Source organism: Camelus bactrianus, chromosome 1 (genome assembly GCF_048773025.1).
Source record: "Camelus bactrianus isolate YW-2024 breed Bactrian camel chromosome 1, ASM4877302v1, whole genome shotgun sequence".
Lineage (NCBI taxonomy): Eukaryota > Metazoa > Chordata > Mammalia > Artiodactyla > Camelidae > Camelus > Camelus bactrianus.
The window spans coordinates 58,186,814-58,205,357 of NC_133539.1; the positions used below are offsets into that span (position 1 = coordinate 58,186,814).

At 40.3% G+C, this 18,544-nt stretch overlaps 1 protein-coding gene across 3 annotated transcripts in view; it reads right to left on the bottom strand.

Annotated features, from left to right (window-relative positions):
• Window positions 1-18,544, bottom strand: part of HSPBAP1 (HSPB1 associated protein 1) — a 47,739-nt gene that overhangs the window by 6,510 nt on the left and 22,685 nt on the right. For 2 of the 3 annotated variants that reach the window (XM_074364709.1, XM_074364715.1), the window contains exons 6-7: window positions 6,081-6,217; window positions 390-561 (exon numbers count right to left, since the gene is read on the bottom strand). In XM_074364709.1, the coding sequence (XP_074220810.1) occupies window positions 390-561; window positions 6,081-6,217 (309 nt within the window). Of the gene's footprint in view, window positions 1-111; window positions 207-367; window positions 562-6,080; window positions 6,218-18,544 lie in introns of all 3 variants that reach the window. The other variant, XM_074364726.1, reaches the window with a different exon arrangement.

The window sequence follows — 18,544 nt, forward strand, 5'->3', positions numbered from 1 at the left end:
TCCCACCTGTGTTTGTGTGTCTGGACTCTAAAAAATGGTTGAACAGATGGTAATTGTGAATAAATGTTCCAGAAGGGCTCAAGTACCCAAGTCTTGAGGCTTTCTCTTAACCTGAATAAAAGTGACGGTGTGGGCTCGTCTTCCTCCACAGTCCTTTCTCCTCTTCACCAGAAGGGGGAGCTGTGTTCCCTCCTCCCATCTCCTTTCTGTGACCCCTGGAGCAGGGAATTGTGTGCAAAGCCTACAGATGGGGAAGCTACCTTCCAATAGCAGAGCAGCAGGGAGGGAACCTTGCTCATTTGTACTGCTAAGGATGCAGGTAAGGACCTGAAAGAAGTTAGAGCTGAGATGTCCACAGACAGGTCACCCATGTGTTGAAGCTCCATTACCTGTCCTGGGCTCAGTGTAACCGTATGTCGTCGAGCTTTCTGGAACTGAGGAAAACGCTTTACGTCAGGATTGACAACGTTTATTTTACTGAACACACTAGATTCTTCATAAGGGATTCTAGTTGGATAAAGGAAAGGAGTATCTTCAGGAGGAAAGAGATGCCATCTTTTCCTAATTAAAAAATGAGAGACAAATTAGTACTCTAAACGTGAGACAACACATGTAAGAAGGCACACTAGGTGTTCATTTTCACTCATTTCCTTCAATCCATAAAGGAATACAGGAGCCACCGCAGGGGTCACCTGGCCCCCTTGTCACCCAGTACTAGAGTCTCCTCTGCAGACACCTGGGGAGGTAGGGCAGCAACTACTGGGGATCTCACGAAGCCCTGAGCAGCCCCTTGGCAAGGATAGGACGTAGTTTGTAAGATCACTCTTTCCTATCTTAAATCAGAGTCGGCCTCCTCATAGACTGTTTTCATCCCTGAGTCCAGAGCTCCCCAGAATAACCTCCACCCTTTCAAATCTCTGTATTATCTGATCCAGAGCAAGCACCCATGGTTCTATCCACCAGATAGTTTCCAGACTTCTCTCTGTTTGCATTGTAAATTCCTTAAGTTAAACATTTGTTCAGTTAATCCATCAAGGAAGAGAAATGCACAAATGATGCCACACAGCTAAAAAGTAGTACAATACAGGAATTTTCAAGAAGATAAAACTGTGAAATGTTTCAGTCATGTCAAAATTTTTTGCAAAATAGATGTGGTGAATTTTAACTCATATAACACCAGACACTCCCATACTTTGAGCCAACAGAGGGAGGACATCTGAGACAGAGGGTGAAGTGTGAAAAAGGAAGCGACACAGACAGATGTGGAAGCAAAGAGAGAGAAAACCCAGTTCTGACACAAGCTCTAAAGCCCTCAAGTGACCCCTGGTAGTTACAGTGGGGCCATCATGCCCTTTCAATATAGCCGACTGCCATTCTCAATCTAGAGACAGTACTTTAAAGTCTTATTTTGCCTTAGAGATGATAATGCTGCTCCCTTCCATTGGACCTAAGACTAGTTTGGGAGAGTGTCAGAGCTGGAAGGACCCTAAGAGATCACCAGTCTAACCTCACTTTCAGAGAAGTAGAGGAGGGAGCCAGGACTTGCTTGGACTCATTCACGGGGCTCGCAGTTAGTGGTGGACCCAGCACCAGGTCACAGATCTCCAGATCCTGCACCACAGCTGTGTTTCCCAAAGGAACAGCCAAAAATAACCATCCCATACAATTTGCTTGGCTTGGTTTAAAATGTAATATGTATGCATCCTTGTCTTGTTAAGCAGAAAAGGTTGTCAGTCATCATGTCATCTCCTGCTCACAAACCTCTCATGGTTCTGATGCTGAAAGAACAGAGAATAAGTAGTACTTGCCTGGGGGTTAAGACCCTCAGGTTCCAACCTGCCCTCCCTGCCTAATCCCTCTGTCTGGAAAGCACAATTTACATGGATGACTCACAGGGGCCTCTGTACACCCCATACCTTCCTAGGGCTCTGCTCATGCTGGTCCCTCTGCTCCTCCCACCTGGGTCTCCTGAACATTCACCTATCATTCAAAACCCATCTCAAGGGGCAGCTCCCCTCTGAATCTTCCCTAATCTTTCCCATGCAAATGCTACCTCTTTTACTTTTCAGTTCCACAGCTCTATGAAACCTTCCTCAAGTGCCCGTTCACTCTGCCTATATGTACATCACAGCAACCTGCGTGCTTGCCTGCACTCTAACTGCACACTCTCTCAGCTCGGACAGTGTCTCACTCATTCACCTGTTTCCACTGTAACACATGGTACCTGCACAGCATGGCACTCAATGAGTATTTATTGAACAGTTATTTCATTACTCCAGAGCTATGTGAGGCCAGAAAATATGTGCTCTCACAAAGTTAAAATAAAGTTATATTAATTTTATATCATAGAAAGAACCCAGGTATTTTTTGGTAATGGTTTTCCGACTGAATTTCTCTGGCTTGTGTCCCAATTCAGAACACACAGAAAGCAACTACTTAAAATAATGCCCTCTCTAATAAAGTTTATGTTTCAGAATATTAAGTCCCAAAGGGCAGGGACCAAGCACACTTGATTCACTGTTGCATCCACAGCGCATAATAATGCACCTGAGATGTTCTAGGCTCTTCAAAGAATAAAAAGGACTAAGGACATCGAGATGGGTAGGAGAGGCAGAGAGACACTCTCGCCCAAACCCTGACCCCTGGCGAGGCAGCACGCAACAGGGAGGGACCTCACCAGACAGGAGTGAGGGGCCGGCACCCTACGCCAGGAGCCCTGGACCCTGAGATCTACACCACACAGATGAGCCCCCCAAGCTCCTGGCCTAGAACACCAACAGGACAGATGTCTGAGGGTCCCATAGTGCCACAGGAAACTGAGATTTCCCTCTTAAGAGGCTCATGGACAGTTTCACTTGCTCCCAAAATCCAGCAAAAGAACAGTAATTTGGAAAATGCTGAGACTATATGTGAAGGAAAGTCATTTAGAATCTGAAAGTAATCACTGAAGGGGTGGGGGACAGTGGAAATGTTCCCCAGAGATAGAAGTGCTGCCAGACACCGTCAGTGTGCTCCCCCTACCTAACCTGCTAGCACAGGTGGCCAAGCTCGGCGACTGCAGCTCTCCCCTGGGCGTGGGGGGAGGGTGTAGCTCGGTGGTAGAGTGCATGCCCAGCATGCACGAGGTCCTGGGTTCAAGCCCAGTGCCACTATTAAAATAAATAAATAAATAAACTGAATTACCTACCTCCTGCAAAAAAAGAAAAAAAAGAAAAAAAACTTGGGATAAAAAAAGTTACTATCAACTTAAAAGAGACTATTATTTACACAGGATGTTATATGTGAACTTCATGGCAACCACAAAGAAAAAACTTACAGTAAATACACAAAAGAAAATGAGAAAGGAATCCAAACATAACACTAAAGAAAACAATCAAACCACAGGCGAAGAGAGAAAGAGAAGAAAGGGACAGAGAGGAACTACGAAAACACCCGAAAACAATGAACAGAATGGCAATAAACATACCTACCGATAATATTCTTTCCAAATGCACATGGAACGTTCCCCAGGATAGTGTACATGTTAGGCCGCAAAACAAGTCTCAGTAAATTTAGGAAGACTGAAATCATACCAAGCATCTTTCCAACCAGAACAGTATGAAACCAGAAATCAATTACAAGGAGAAAACTTAAAAAAAAACCACAAATACATGGAGACCAAACAACATGCTACTAAACAAGCAATGGGTCAAGAAGAAATCAAAGAGGAAACTAAAAAATACCTTGAAACAAATGAAAATGGAAACACAACTTTTCAAAATCTATGAGACATAGCAGAGCAATTCTTAAGAGGGAAGTTCACAGCAATACAGGCTTAGCTCAAGAAACAAGAAAATTCTCAAAGGAACAATATAACTTTACATTTAAAGGAACTCAGAAAGAACAAAGCCCAAAGTTAGTGGAGGGAAGGAAATAAGAAAGATCAGAGAAGAAATAAATTAAATAGGAACAAAAAAATAATGGATCTATGAAATTAAGACCTGGTTCTTAAAAAAAAAAAAAAAGAGCTGATTCTTTGAAAAGATAAACAAAATTGACAAACCTTTAGTCGGACTCAACAAGAAAGAGAGGCCCAAATAAATAAGTATATCTGCAAATGATATATCCAGTTAGGAGCTGATATCCAAATATATTAAGAACTCATACAACTCAACATCAAAAAAACAAACAACCAGCTTAAAAAAAATGAGCAGAGGACCTGAATAGAATTTTCCAGAGAAGACTGATGGCCACAGGCACATGAAAAGATGTTCAACATCACTAATCATCAAGGAAATGCAAACCAAAACCACAGTGAGATATCACCACACACCCGTCAGAATGACTATTATCAAAAAGACAGGAAACAACAAATGTTGGTGAGAAAAGGGAACCTTTGTGCACTGTTGGTGGCAATGTAAATTGGTGCAGCCTCTATGGAAAACAGTATGGCGGCTCCTCAAAAAACAAAAAATATAGAACTATCATATAATGCACCAATTCCACTTCTGGGTATTTATCTGAAGAAAATGAAAACACTAATATGAAATATGTATGTACCAACATGTTCACTGCAGCACTATTTACAATAGCTAAGATGTAGAAGCAACCTGAGTGTCCAATGATAGACAAATGGATGAAGAAGACATGGTGTATATACATATGTCATAGTAATATATGGAATATTACTCAGCCATAAAAAGAATGAAATTCTGCCATTTGTGCCAACATGGATGGATCTAGAAGGTATTACACTAAGTGAAATAAGTCAGACAAAGAAAGACAAATACCGTATGATTTCACTTAAATGTGGAATCTTAAAAAACAAATGAACAAACAAACCAGAAACAGACTCTCAGATACAGAAAACAAATTGGTGGTTTCCAGTGCAGAGGGCGAGGGAGGAAGGGCAAAACAGATGCACGGGATTAAGAGGTACAAGCTTCCAGCTACAAAATAAGAAAGTCACAGGGATGTTCGTTCGTACAGCACAGGGAATATAGTCAATAACGTAATAACTCTGCATGGTGACAGACAGTAAGCAGACTTCTCAAGGTGATCATTTAGTAATGTATAAAAACATCGAATCACTATGTTGCATACCTGAAACTAACATAATAGTGTATGACAATTATAATTCAATTTAAAAAACCCCCAAACAAACAAAAAACCAAAGTACTTCGCATATGCAATCTATTCACATACTTCCTCACTGTTTCTTTTGGATCCAGCCACAATCCTCTCTGAGTCTAAAAGGTCTGAGAACTTGGATATGGCTATTTTCCCCTCTGTGCTACTCTGTAAATGTCCCAAAAGTCCAGGAGAGGAGACTGGGACATCATTAATTAGGGGAAAATAAGGCTGCACATAGAACATTCTAAGTATATCCTCCAAGCAACAGATCACTTAAACTCACATAACTCCTGGAGCCAGGAACTATCAAAAAGATTGCCCACCTTAGCCCTCCCATCACTTAAGATCCACAGGCAGATGGAGAGAAAACTACCTAAGGTGATATGATACTGCATTGTGCCTCCACGCTGGCGCAAACTAAAGTTTAGAGTTGAAAGGGGCCATAAATACCATCTGGTCCAGTAGTTCTGAAACCAGGCTCCCTGGCATCCCCTTAGGAGCCTGAGGGTAGTAGCAAGGCCTCTTCCTTTCAACAACCTGCTCTGGTCTATTTTATTTAGGTTTGAAGAAAGGGTGTTCCTGCTTTCAAACAAAATTTTGTGAACTACTAAAGCAGACTCTTATTACAGAGCTAAGCAGACAACTGTCTCGCTGAACTGGGAGTGGACTCCTGCAGTTCTAGGATCAGCTTTCTGAAAGTAAACCTGATCATGGCTGAGAGACACAACACATGCAAATCACCATTTAAACTGTCCCCTTACTTTGCAAAGGAGGAGACGGAGCCAGGGGTTAGGTGATCTGTGCTGATTGTGAGGCAGGCTGATAGGATGGAGCTGGGATTAAACCTTGGAGCCCTGCTGCCTACCTGACACTCGTTCCTCTTCCTGTGCAACACACACACATACACACACTCTCTCTCTCTCTCTCTTCATCTCTCCCTCATGCATGCACATGCATCTGTGCATTACCTTCCTTGTACCTGGAAGACTAGGTTGCAACCATAGGAGTCCAGATGACAGGGTGTGTGGGCCCCCATGGAGCCAATCCACAATGTACTTTCCCATCCATTTCTTCCAGGAAACCCGAAGTCAGACCATATCACATCCTGTTTTGAAAATAAAGTGACAGCCCATCAAGAACCAACCAACTTTGCTGTACAGTGGTGTTACACATCTTCACTTTCACATCTGGTTTGGGGCACTTGGAACACTCCCTTATAGAAAACGCTACAGACGGAGGAGGTTAGGTTTCCAGGGCAGTCTTTGCAGTCTTTTTAACCAATAACAAATCTGCATTACCTCACTAATAGTAGTTATTCAGCAAATATTTACTGTCTGCCTACAACACGCCTGGCATTGTTCAAGAAGCGTGTGATGAATCAATAAAAAAAAAATGCCCACCCAAATGAAGCTTACGTTTTAGAGGCTGGAGACTGACAATAAACACAGTCATGAAGATATCTAGGGGAAATGCCTCAGACAGCAGGAACAGCAATGGAAAAAAAAGATTTTTTTTCTTTTAATCTCTAAAGCTCAGCTTAGGAAGCCAGGAAGGCATATTCCCTCTAAGCAGTACAGGTATTTCGAGGCATGTATTAACTTTTTGTACATCAACGACCACAGGAAAGAAGTCTTCTCCTAGGTTAGTGGAGTTACTTAAAACTATCAATGCTGGAGCCTTAGTTCATACCTACTAAATCGGAGTCTCCAGGTGGGGGAGGCACAGCATATCTTTTGAAATACTTTTGCTATGCAACTCAAGAGTCACAAACTCCTTAAGTGTAATGAACTTTCAAACAGAGACGGCACAGTGCTTTGAATCTGGCACTCCTTATATCCAGTTCTGTGGACAGACCATGCCCAAGTCAATTACTGACCCACAAATAGCACCTGATCCAGTAGTTCTCAAACCAGGCTCCCTGGCATCCCGTTAGGGCCCTGGGGGTAGCAGGAAAGGCTCTTCCTTTCAACAAACTGCTCTGGTCCATTTTCTTTACGTTTGAAGGAAGAAGGGTGTTCTTGCTTTTAAAGTTAGAAAACTATAAACGTAGTTTGACACAAACTCAAATCCATGAAAGTTAAAATATATATAAGCTAGAAAAGAAAAAGAACATACCAGGGAATCAGACAGGATGGTTTTGCTTTTGTTTTTTGTTTGTTGTTTTTTGAATCATGAATTTTTCCTATTGAGTTTTAAAAACAAACAAACAAAACAAAAAACACTTCTACATGCGGAACATGGTCTTAAATGCTGACATTACTTTTATCAGTATCTTCAATCTGTATTTTTTTTTAATTTTTAGAGGCAAGGCATTAATATTATTCAAAGAGAAAGAGGATTTTGGAGAGACATTTTAATAGATGGTTTTAAGGAAGACTAGAAAAAGTATTTTCATTTTTGTTTTGAGTGATGAAAATAGCAGAGTATGTGTATATAACTGATATGTTATAAAAGGGGAAGTTTTTACAATCAGCACTACTGTAAACGCACATGGCTCATATACAGCAGCTCCAGTGGGTGGGAAAGATCGTGTCCCCTCTGGATAAAGCCCACAAGCTCCATGCAGGGAGCTTACCTCTGTTTCCCAATGCCTAACATGATAACCTGGTTCAGGGTAAGTGCTTAAAACATTGGCTGGTTGGGAAGGAAAGAAGAATCTGCTGGCTTTTTCTGGGTAAATGGTTCAAGTCAAGAACATTTGTGAGCATCTATTACATACCTGGTATGACACAGAATGTTTAGAATATGAAGATTAATACAACATAGGCCCTCCTTTCAAATCTAATAATGGAAGACAGTCCCATAAATGGACCCTTCCAATATAATACAGCACGTGCTCTGACAGAAGTGAGCAGAGGGTGTGCTAAGATCACAGAACAAGAGCTCTGGTCCAAGGAGGGGGCTTCTAATGAACTTGGTCCTTGTTGAACAATTCAGCACATCTCAGTTTGGAATTTAAAGGCAGCTGAAAGACACGCAGTATAAAAACAAAAAATGGGGATCTGCCTTACCTAAGAAGAGGCTGGTTTAAGTGATTCTTAATCTTCTTATAGATACATCCCTTTGGGGGAATCTAATGAATGCCAACACCGCTCTCCTCAGAGAAATACACATACACACACACACACACACACACACACTCTTCCACATACACTCTGAGGGAGTCGGTGGACCAACTCCAGGTGAGAAGTATTTCTACAGGGTGAGGGGGTGACTGACTATGAAAAACTAACACGAGCCTTCCCTGATCTCTTATCTAACACAGAAATTACCAAAAAAGGAAAGACTGTTTTGGAATGATTAGATCAGGGTGACCTAAACTACCTAAAATTCAGCTGCAAGTTGGGTGGGAAAATCAGAGGATGAAGGGTTTGGGGGAAAGTGGCAGAGAGAGGGTGACTCAAAGTAAATTTGTCAAAAAATAGACAGCATCCAGGGTACCTATTTTGGTTTTCCTTCCCCACGGGCTCTTGAGATTTGGGACTTTCTTGCCAATTGAGGTCAGCCACTTACTTGCAGGCAGTCAAACATCTAAAATCAGTGCAGGCCCAGGAGGAGTCTGTCTTGGGTCTTGCTAGAGACAAATGCCCCTGTTAGGCAGCTACATCAGTGAAACTAATACAGGTGCCTGGGGGGTGGGTGGCCCATTCTGGAGTCTATTCCCACTTCCACTTCAAGAGTTGGAAGCGTCTTTAGAAATCATCTCTATCCATGAAATTCTATTCTACATCATTCTTGAAAAGAGCAAGCGTCTGGCTGATGGCTCACTACAAAATCAGTATCTGCTTTCTGGTATCTTCCAGAAGGAGGCCCGAGATTTTCTTTCTACAGACAACAGGTTTATTTTCTCTTCTGTCAATAACATCTAATCTGAAAAACTGTCATGCCTTCGCCTTTATCTTTCTCCTTTTTTAAAATACCAGACTCAGTAGCATTAACTTTTCCTTCCAGTTTCTCTCTTCTCGACTACCTTTGTTAAAAGCCCTCTTAAAGCCTGGCTCCCCAGGATGAACCCCAGACAGAGCCCATGTAGTACCTTGTATGTGGGTCTCAACATTCTGTGATCTGGACATTATACTATCACATAGCCTTTTTTTTTTTTAAAGCAACTGGATCATACCATAGCTAATCTGGGGCTTGACTGCCTTTTTCTTATGAAGTGTTGCCTAGCTGTATCTCTTCACTCTTAACAGACTTAAGGAAAAGGCCATGGGGCCTTACATTTATCCTTCTTACACTGAATCTTAAGTTTCTGCCTGGAGTTTTACAATATTTAAATCAACCTATGTACATGACTCCCAAACTTTCACCTCCAGTCCTAACTTCTCTATTTATGACTAAACCTGTATTTCAACTGCTAACAAGCTATCACTATCTGATTATTGAATCCTTGCAGTGGACAGGCCCTGACACTAGTATTTTGTATGTATTATCTCATTTAATCCTTATGAGATTGAAGGTAGCAATACCCATTTTACATACGTAGAAACTAAGGGACAGCACTATTAAAATACATGGAGCCATTTTTGTTTGTCACAATGAACAGGACAGGGGTGCCTTGGTATTCAGTGGATGGGGGTCAGGGATACAGCTCAACACAACAAAAGAAGGTTTGGTATCTTGCACAATTTCCTTAATGCTGGAAAATCTGATCTTTGTTATCTGAGACTAGAGTTCTAGCCCTATTTCACTTATCATCAAAGGATTTTTGCATGGTTTTAACACATACTGAATCTTCCTGAAACGTAATTACTAAATAAGTCAAGGGAAGATTGTACTTTGGGTTTTTGCAGCTTTATCAAGAGCAGTTCACCATTTTGAAAAATTAAGTCACCAACAGCGTTGAATCTCAGGACATTTGGGTCAGCAATACATACACCAGTATCAGTCTCTGCTGGTACTGTCCTATCATGGTGACTCTACGTGTACAGATACAAATATACTCATTTAGCCTCATTTCAGAAGGTTAAATATAAAATATTAGAAATATTCTATGGAATTTTATCTTAATTTTTGAAAATTGAACCTTTTCTGTGTAAATAGGTACAAGTATCTGATTAATTCATTATGTCTTCTAGCGTAGTCATGCTTGAATTTTTATACAATAAATCACATATTTCTGCTTAAATTTTCCTGTTAGTTTATAGCTGGGGCATTTGAATAGTTTTTAAAAATTAGGTGTGGAGGTAATTACATCACCTGCAAACTGCATTTCAAAACAGTAAAGGGGAGGCAGGATCTGACAGCAGACCACGGCTAGACCACCTCTATGGCTTTCCCAGTACAGACCACACACCTCCCTGTCTCTGTTCCTACAGTTCTCTCTGCCTGACTGGTCTTTGTGCTGCTTCTCCCACATCCCAATTCACATTTCTCTTTCAAGACCCAATATAACTGTCACTTCTTTGAACCCGTCCAATCCCCCCATGCAATCTGGTCATTTTCTCTTTTGGTCTCTCTTTTCCAAAGAGCTTTGATTCTTTGCCTGTCTGACCCATTCTTCTCACAGCAGTGAGAGTGATCATAAAATATCAAGTCCTGTCCCCTCCTTGCTCTGCACTCAGAATCAGATCCAAAAGTCCTCTATCAGGTGCCTGCATGACCAGACCCCTCACCTCTCTGACACCTCCAACTCTTTCCATCTCACTGGCCAGGCTTCAATCACAATGGCCTTCTTTCTTTTTTTCCAAAAAGACAAACTTTTCCCTTCCTCAAGGGCTTTGCACATGGTATTTGCTCTGCTTAGAAAGCTTCTGACCTTCCCTTCACCTGGCTAGCTTCTCAGTGTTTAGGAATCAGCTTAAATACCACCTCAGAGGAGTCTTCCCAACTTACCCTAAGACAGTCCCTCTCCTGTTACTATTTACTTCGGCCCATTTTTGTTGACTTCCTAACACTTATGACAGCTGGCCAGTACTTGTTAGACTCCCTTGTCTGACTTCTCCACTAGATTGTGAGCCCCCTGAGGAGAGGTGACCAGGGCTGTCTGACTCTCTAGCCCTAGCAGAGTACCTGAAAAACAGGTGTTTGTGGAATGAATAAATAATCACCCACATTTTACAGTTATTTTCTGTCTCTTGAACACATATTCACCTTGCTAACTCCCACCACTGGCAGAGGATGGCGCACACCACAAAGCTTGAATCTAGTTTGCACACTTATCTACCCTCAACTTTGGCACTTCATTTTTTATTGCTTTGGGAATTTCACCTCAGGAATTTTTTTCTTGGGCAAATATAGGTCTGGTGGGTATGGTCCTGGGTTCCTCAGTTATCCTAGGCCAATAATGCCCAAGTCTAAACAATTCTCCTAGCACACAGCGGCTGACAACAGCCACCTGGGACAGCCTCACAGAGAACTCAGCGAGCTCCCTCAGGGTCTGCAACATCAGAAGAGGAGCGTCCCAGACCGCAGTGTGCATCGGGGTTGGCCCTGGTTTCTGGACTAAATGGAATATCCATTCAAAATGAGGACATACTGATTTTGGAGGTCCACTTAACCACATACCTGGGTTTGACTACTTCGTTATATTTTTTAGTGTAATCACTGAGTGTTAACACAACAAAACATGCTGTTTATTATAAATTACTTCCTTTAAAATTCTCCTTTATATTATAGGTGAGGCACTTTTAACAATTTCTAAAAATTACGTAAGTAGGTAATTATGTCATCTACACACTGTATGTCAGAATGCAGGGAATGTAGCTCAGAGAGAGCTGAGAACCACTGCCATGCCACATCTACTTGAATCAGGAAATACTGGTTTGATAATTGTGATATGCTAACAAAGGAGGGAGACTCAAAAAGTACAAGACATAAACATCTCTATTATCAAGAACTTTACAATCTAGTTGAAGACATCAACCTGAAATAACAGCATAAATAAATAAATCAACCCCCCAAATGCCAGAAGACAATTTCTATCATGATCACACAAATGTACAATAAATTAAGAGGTCAAAAGTGGTAGCATTTGGCTTTTGTCCTTCTCTTGATCCTTCAACAAGGAATGATGCATCAGTACTTAATAGGAGATCTGAGCTTTGTTTTTTCCCTTCCTCTGCTTCAATGAGAAGTACAGCAGATTGCCAATCTATCAACCAGGAAATAAAATGACTGTCCATCATCCTGCCCCAGGCATCTGTCCATAGGGCTTCCCCTTGAAATTGCCAGACCTATGGCTGCCTAAGAACTGCTCTTCTCTCTAAGGTCAAAAGCCTCCCTCCCCTGCTGGCAAGGGCATTCTTAGCCATGCACTAAGGATGGTGGTACAGACTCATCCTTGGAACCTTCCCTTTAATGCTACAGTTCTCTCCAGCCCCTATACTTGCTGCATGCAGAGATCCTGGAATAGCTGTACTTTCCTTTTAAATTGTAAAACTGCTTCAATTTTTCATATCTTTTCATGTGCAGGGTGTGGCAGAAACTGCTTATCTTTCTTAATATCTCATTCTTAATTTTACTCAAGGAGATAGTGTGCCCAGCGAGGAGAGAAGACCATTTTCCAGCCTCTCATGCAGTTAAGTGGGGCTATGAGACTAAATTCTAACCATTAAGCAGAAGTTGTTGAGTGGGACTTCTGGGGAGAATTCCTTAAAAGAGAGGCAGAGAGCTGGGAGTCCACTTTTGTCCTTCCTTCCCCCTTTCTGAAATAAATGTGATGGCTCTCCTGGAACACAAGATGGCTTTGAAGATGGAAGCCATATGCTAAAGACAGAACAGAAAGACAGGTAGAAGCTGGGTTCTTTGGTGTGACAAAGCCTCCATTCCAGCCCTGGCTAGCGTACCTCCAAACTTGCCTGATGTCAGGAAAAAAGTCACCATTATGTGTCTAGTTAGGCAACTTCTATTCTGGAATTTGTTATAAGCAACTAAGCCTGACCCAAACTGATCTAGGAGGGTAATCCATGGAATCCTGTCTCTTCCCAATAATCTTATTCTGTTAGAGCACTTATCTCAGGTTTGCAGCTAAGCTGGTCCTAAACCCTACACCAGGGAAACGTATTCCCAAAGAAATATGCTGTAAGACACTTTGGGGTAGCAGTAGGGAGAGTTCCATGGTATAATTCTTTGAGTATATTATAAATTTAGTAGGCTTCTCCAGACTGGCCTGGACAACTAACCACCAAGATCTGCAGTTTCTCCAGGAAAAAAAAATGGTCTGAGTCCAAGCAACTAATATACAGATAAAATGTATAGAACACAAGCAATGAAAGTGATAAAAGACAGCAGAAGAGTAACAGAGCCAAAAGGTCTGGATAATCAACACTTTAATTAAAGAATAAGGCCATGGTTATTATTGAAGTGTTAATAGAGGGCTGCAATATTCTGATTTAGTAGTCCATTAGATACTCTAGTGGCTGGGGTAATTCTAGAAGAAACTAGTATCACATCTTACCCTAGTACTCAAAGGAATGAACCAGGAATTCAGTCCTGCTTTTTCATCCTCCTCTGCATCCAACCCTAACCATTTCCTATCAGCCCTGATTCCTAGCCTCTTCCCCAACAGATTCTGTGAAGTTTATTTGCAGTTTAAAGAAATCTAAGAAAAATGGGATGGAAACAACACATTGCAGTGTTTCAAGATAAAATGAAATATGGCACAGCTTCTGTAAAGAATGAGTATTATAAGCAAAATTCATCAGGTACTCATAGTTGAAAACTGGCTGGCCAATGAAAATGAACTTGGTTTATAACACAAAACTAGGACGGGCACTTAATTTTCCTCTTTCCCTTGGATGGCCCTGCCTTGTCATGGTGTCCTGAACATAATATACAACTTATAAATAACAATGGTTTTATTGCTTTTGTACACAGAGTGATCACATTTCCCAAATAAAAAACCAGGACACAAAGGATGACAAAGCACTTTGTGCCACTTGTGAAGATAAGAGTTAGTTCGGGAGATACGGCTTAAATGCCAACATAAAGAAATATTTAGAAATGATTATTTTTTTCTACTGTCGAGCTTCCTTTTAAAATTAACTTTATTGAGGTAAAATTTATATACAATAAAATGCATCCATTTTAGATTACAGTTCAACAAGACAAATGTATATACTGTTGTAATCACCACCATGATCAAGATATAGAATACTTCTCTACTACCCGCAAAAGTCCCTCTTATTCCTGTGCAGTCAGCCTGCCTCTACCCTCAGCCCCAAGAAACCACTGATCTACCTTCTGTTATCCCAATATTTTGAAAATAGAATCCTTTAGGTACACATAACAGCAATGAGAATCAGTGTTTTTAATTGCTTAATTAAAAATATCTCCAACATTTTAAATAAAAGAATCTAAAAATCTGGCTGTAATTTAAAAACTTCAAGAAAATGTATATGCTACAATGTTCTTGATTATCCATAATATTCTAAAACTTTTACAATCATTTAAATGATAACATAATGTCAGAAGAAGTACTAAACTCTAAGAGCACATTTTATATTCTTCTATCTTAAAGCTTGGTTCTACATTCAACTTTACAGTCCCATGGAAGCCAAGTGTTTTATTCATGCTGGCATCCCGGGACCTAACACAGCGCAATAAATGGTCAAAAATTGCTGAGTTACTGATCTAGGTAACTAGATCTAATTTTATGCCGAACTTGAGTAGCTCCTAAACCTGTTCCAATTAACAAGTTAAATAATGGTTGCAGAATTAAGCACTGTTTTAACAGTCCTATGCAAGTAACTCAATCTTCCACAATTTAACAGTTTTAACAACTAAAGAAAAATTGGTAAAATGTTAATAATATAGAATAGTGGCTTAAGTCCACCGTGTAAACCAATTACCAAAAAAATAATTCATTCTTCAATTGTTTAGTTCTAAAAGATGATGTATTTTGAGTTGGAGTGTTCTTAGGGGCCAGATTCAGTATGAGTTAGGGTAAGCTCTAGGCTCTGAGAACACCCCAATTCAAAACTATTTGTTTTTTCACCCAGGCATGCTGTTTGGGTGACTTGTGGTCATGGTTAATTTGAGTCTATGTGTCATATTAAAAGCTGTCTCATTCTATTTATTCTCCATGTCTAGATCACAAATATAGGAAAACTGCATAGACATAATTCTGTAATGAACTTACAGCTGAATGAAGAAAAAAAAACAGAAATAGAACTTTAAAACAATATAACTACCATGTAAAACTTAAAAAGGATAAATACATCAATTTAAATCTCAAACAGCTGATTAAATGAACATTATAAATTAGCAAGTATTTAAGGTTCTTTTTCCCTTGGGGAAATTAACTTAGATAACATAAACAGAAAAGAGGTAGTTAACTCTAACCCCAGATAGGCTTGGATAAATACCCAAGTTCTTACAGTTCATTCTGCCTCATCAGAAAGTATCACTGGCCATCAAACCCCCTTAAACATTACTAAACCACCCGGCTCAATTTCAACATACTCTCATAACTATGCTATAGAGCCCAAGACAGGCTGGAACTCAACTTGCATGTGCTGCATTTTGGAGTTCTGTGTCCTGGTGACTTAACAAGCCTGCCGACTCTCAGTAGTCAATCTGAATCACAACAGAAAATAGCATCTACCTGGAAAATGTTCTGGGGCAAATCCCTTCTGCTATATGTTGATTCTTAATAGCCTCAATTACAGTGATACTGTAATGGAAAAGAACAAATCTGACTCTATCTGTATTAGATCTGTTCCTTTAGCTTTAACCACTGTGCCTTGTTTTCTAGGCTTATGTCCTGCTAGCTCTGCACTCATGTAAAGATAACAAGTTGCAGAATAGAGAATAACATTTGTTTTGTTGGAGGTTTTGTAGCAGCACCATGAGCTGGCCCACCTGGACAGCTACAGGAACAAAGAATTCCTACACCAAGAAGTTTGCAACAACCAACCACACCCCCTCCCCTTTTTTGTATAAAAGGAGCCTGTATTCTGATTGGGGGAAGACAGTTCACTAAGACATTAGTCTGCCATCCTCTCGGTCTGCCAGCTTTCTGAATAAAGTCACTATTCCTTGCCCCAACACCTCATCTTCCGATTTACTGGCCTGTTATGCGGTGAGCAGAACAAGCCTGCACTCGATAATAATACTGATGTTTATAAAAGGTAGCACCTGTGATTCTTACCAAACGAGTCAGAGATCAAGAAATTGTATGGTACTGGCACAAATTGCAAGGTAGAGAATGAAATGTCCCAAATATATGCTTTACTCAGATCAGTCAACAATATGATGTATAGCCAAAAAAATGATGAGACTATCTTGTTTGCCATCCATGAAAGTCAGTTAAGTGTCAAAATCATAATTTTTGGCCGCCTTTACAGCTAGATATTTCCCAATCATACCAATATATTTACCAGTGTATTTGTCAGTATATATACATATTATATATTTATCCACTGAATGAATTAAATTTGTGGAAGAAAAGAGTTGGTAGATAGAAGTATTTTTAAAAAATTTTTTGGTAGATAGAAATTTTAAGTAGGGGGAGGGTATAGCTCAGTGGCAGGGTGCATGCCTAGCATGCACGAGGTCCTCGGTTTCAATCCCCAGCACTGCCATCAAAAAAATAAATAAGTAAACTTTATTAAAAAAAAAAAAAGAAATTTTTAAGTAAAAACTTAGAAAACTAGTAGAAGGCTGAAGAAAGCTAAGAATTTATCAAGACTGACAAATGCTACGACTGATCAACTAGAAGCCACAGAAACTCTGACAAAGGTGAAGTTGGGGTTTAAGTTAAAACACTGTCTGAAGGGCCCTAAAGACCAAAGAAATAGCAAAACAAGAAGTCGTAAGACTAGGGGAAAAATACACTTATGCAATCATTCAAATACTCGTTATGTGTTCAGCACTATGTTAGCAGTTTGGGGGAACAAAAATTATAAAACACAGTCTCTGTTCCCAAAGAGCTCACAATGTTGTCAGAGAAACAAAACACTAGCATTCTACATCGTGCATCATCTAAATAACGATCCAAATGAAACACACAGGAATGAAGGCAAGTGATGGATGGATATGTGCACCAGTGGCTGTGAAGGCTTCACGGCCAAGCACGGGCCTGAGCTGGGCCCCAAGAAGCAGAATCTTAACAGGCAGACGCTGAGAAGAGCACGAGCACAGCCGGAGCACAAGAAAGCGCGGCGGCCCAGCGCTCCACGAGGGGAGGAGACCGCGACTCACATGGAGGAGACCGGCTGTCAGTCATGCTGGGGTGAGTTTTAACTGCTATTCTTATACGATTTAGTCATGAAATGCTTGTGAATACAAGCAACATATTTCAACATTTAACCTGGGGCGTGACTTGAAATGTATTTTCATGAAAAAAGCTGTTTTAGAATTAGAGGAGTCAGAACTAGAGGAATAGAGAGTAATTTCAGTGGTGATGATGTAGACAGGAGGCTCTCAAAGTGGTCCATAGACCCTGTGGGGGGTCCCTGAGACCCTTTCAGAGGATCTGTGAGGTTGAAATTATTTTCATAATACTACTAAGATGTTATTTTCCTATTTCACTGTGTTGTCACTGCGTTGTCACTGTGCTGACATTTGCATTGATAGCACAAAACAACAGTGAGTAAAACTGTTGGTGTCAAGCTGTGGAACCAAAGCACATTAGTAGCACTGCATTCTTCAAAAAAAAAAAAACAAACCCAAAACAACTTTATTGAGGTATAACTGATGTACAATAAACACCATATATTTAAAGTGTACAATTTGATGAATTTTTACATATGTACACATCTGAGAACCCATCACTATGATCAAGATGACAAACATTTTGATCATGTCCAAAAGTTTCCCCATGACCCTTTGTAACCTCCCTCTACCCTCCTCATTCTCAGACAACCACCAATCTATTTTCTGTCACTACAAATTTGTTTGCAAGTTCTACAATTTTATGTAAGTGTAATCAAATAGCAAGTACTCCTTTTTCAGGCTAACACTAACCAAAGACAAACTAAACTAAGTGAACTTCAGACAAAGCAGACACCAGAACAAGGAAGAATTCAGGAAAGAAGGGATCATCTCATCTTGATAAAATGTCAATCCATTAGGAGGACATGATGATCCTAAATGTACATGAACCCAAACTGTTACTAGTTTCAAAATACACAAAACAAAAACTGGCCAACCTAAAGTGCAAAAGAATCAAACATACAATTATAGTTGAGAAATTTCAATACCTATCTCTATATAATGGATAGAACAAGTGTACAGAAAATCAGTAGGATACAGGAGACGAACAATCAGCTTGACTTAAGTGACATAAAATACAGCAGCAACAGAATACACATTATTTTCAAAGGTACCTGAGAGATTTATCAAGCTTGACTATATTCCGGGCCATAAAACAATAAATTTAAAAGGACAAAAATCATACAAAGTATGTTCTTCAACCACAAGAGAATTAAATTAGAAATCAGTAACAGAAAGATAGCTGGAAAATCCCCCAGTATTTACAAACTAAACA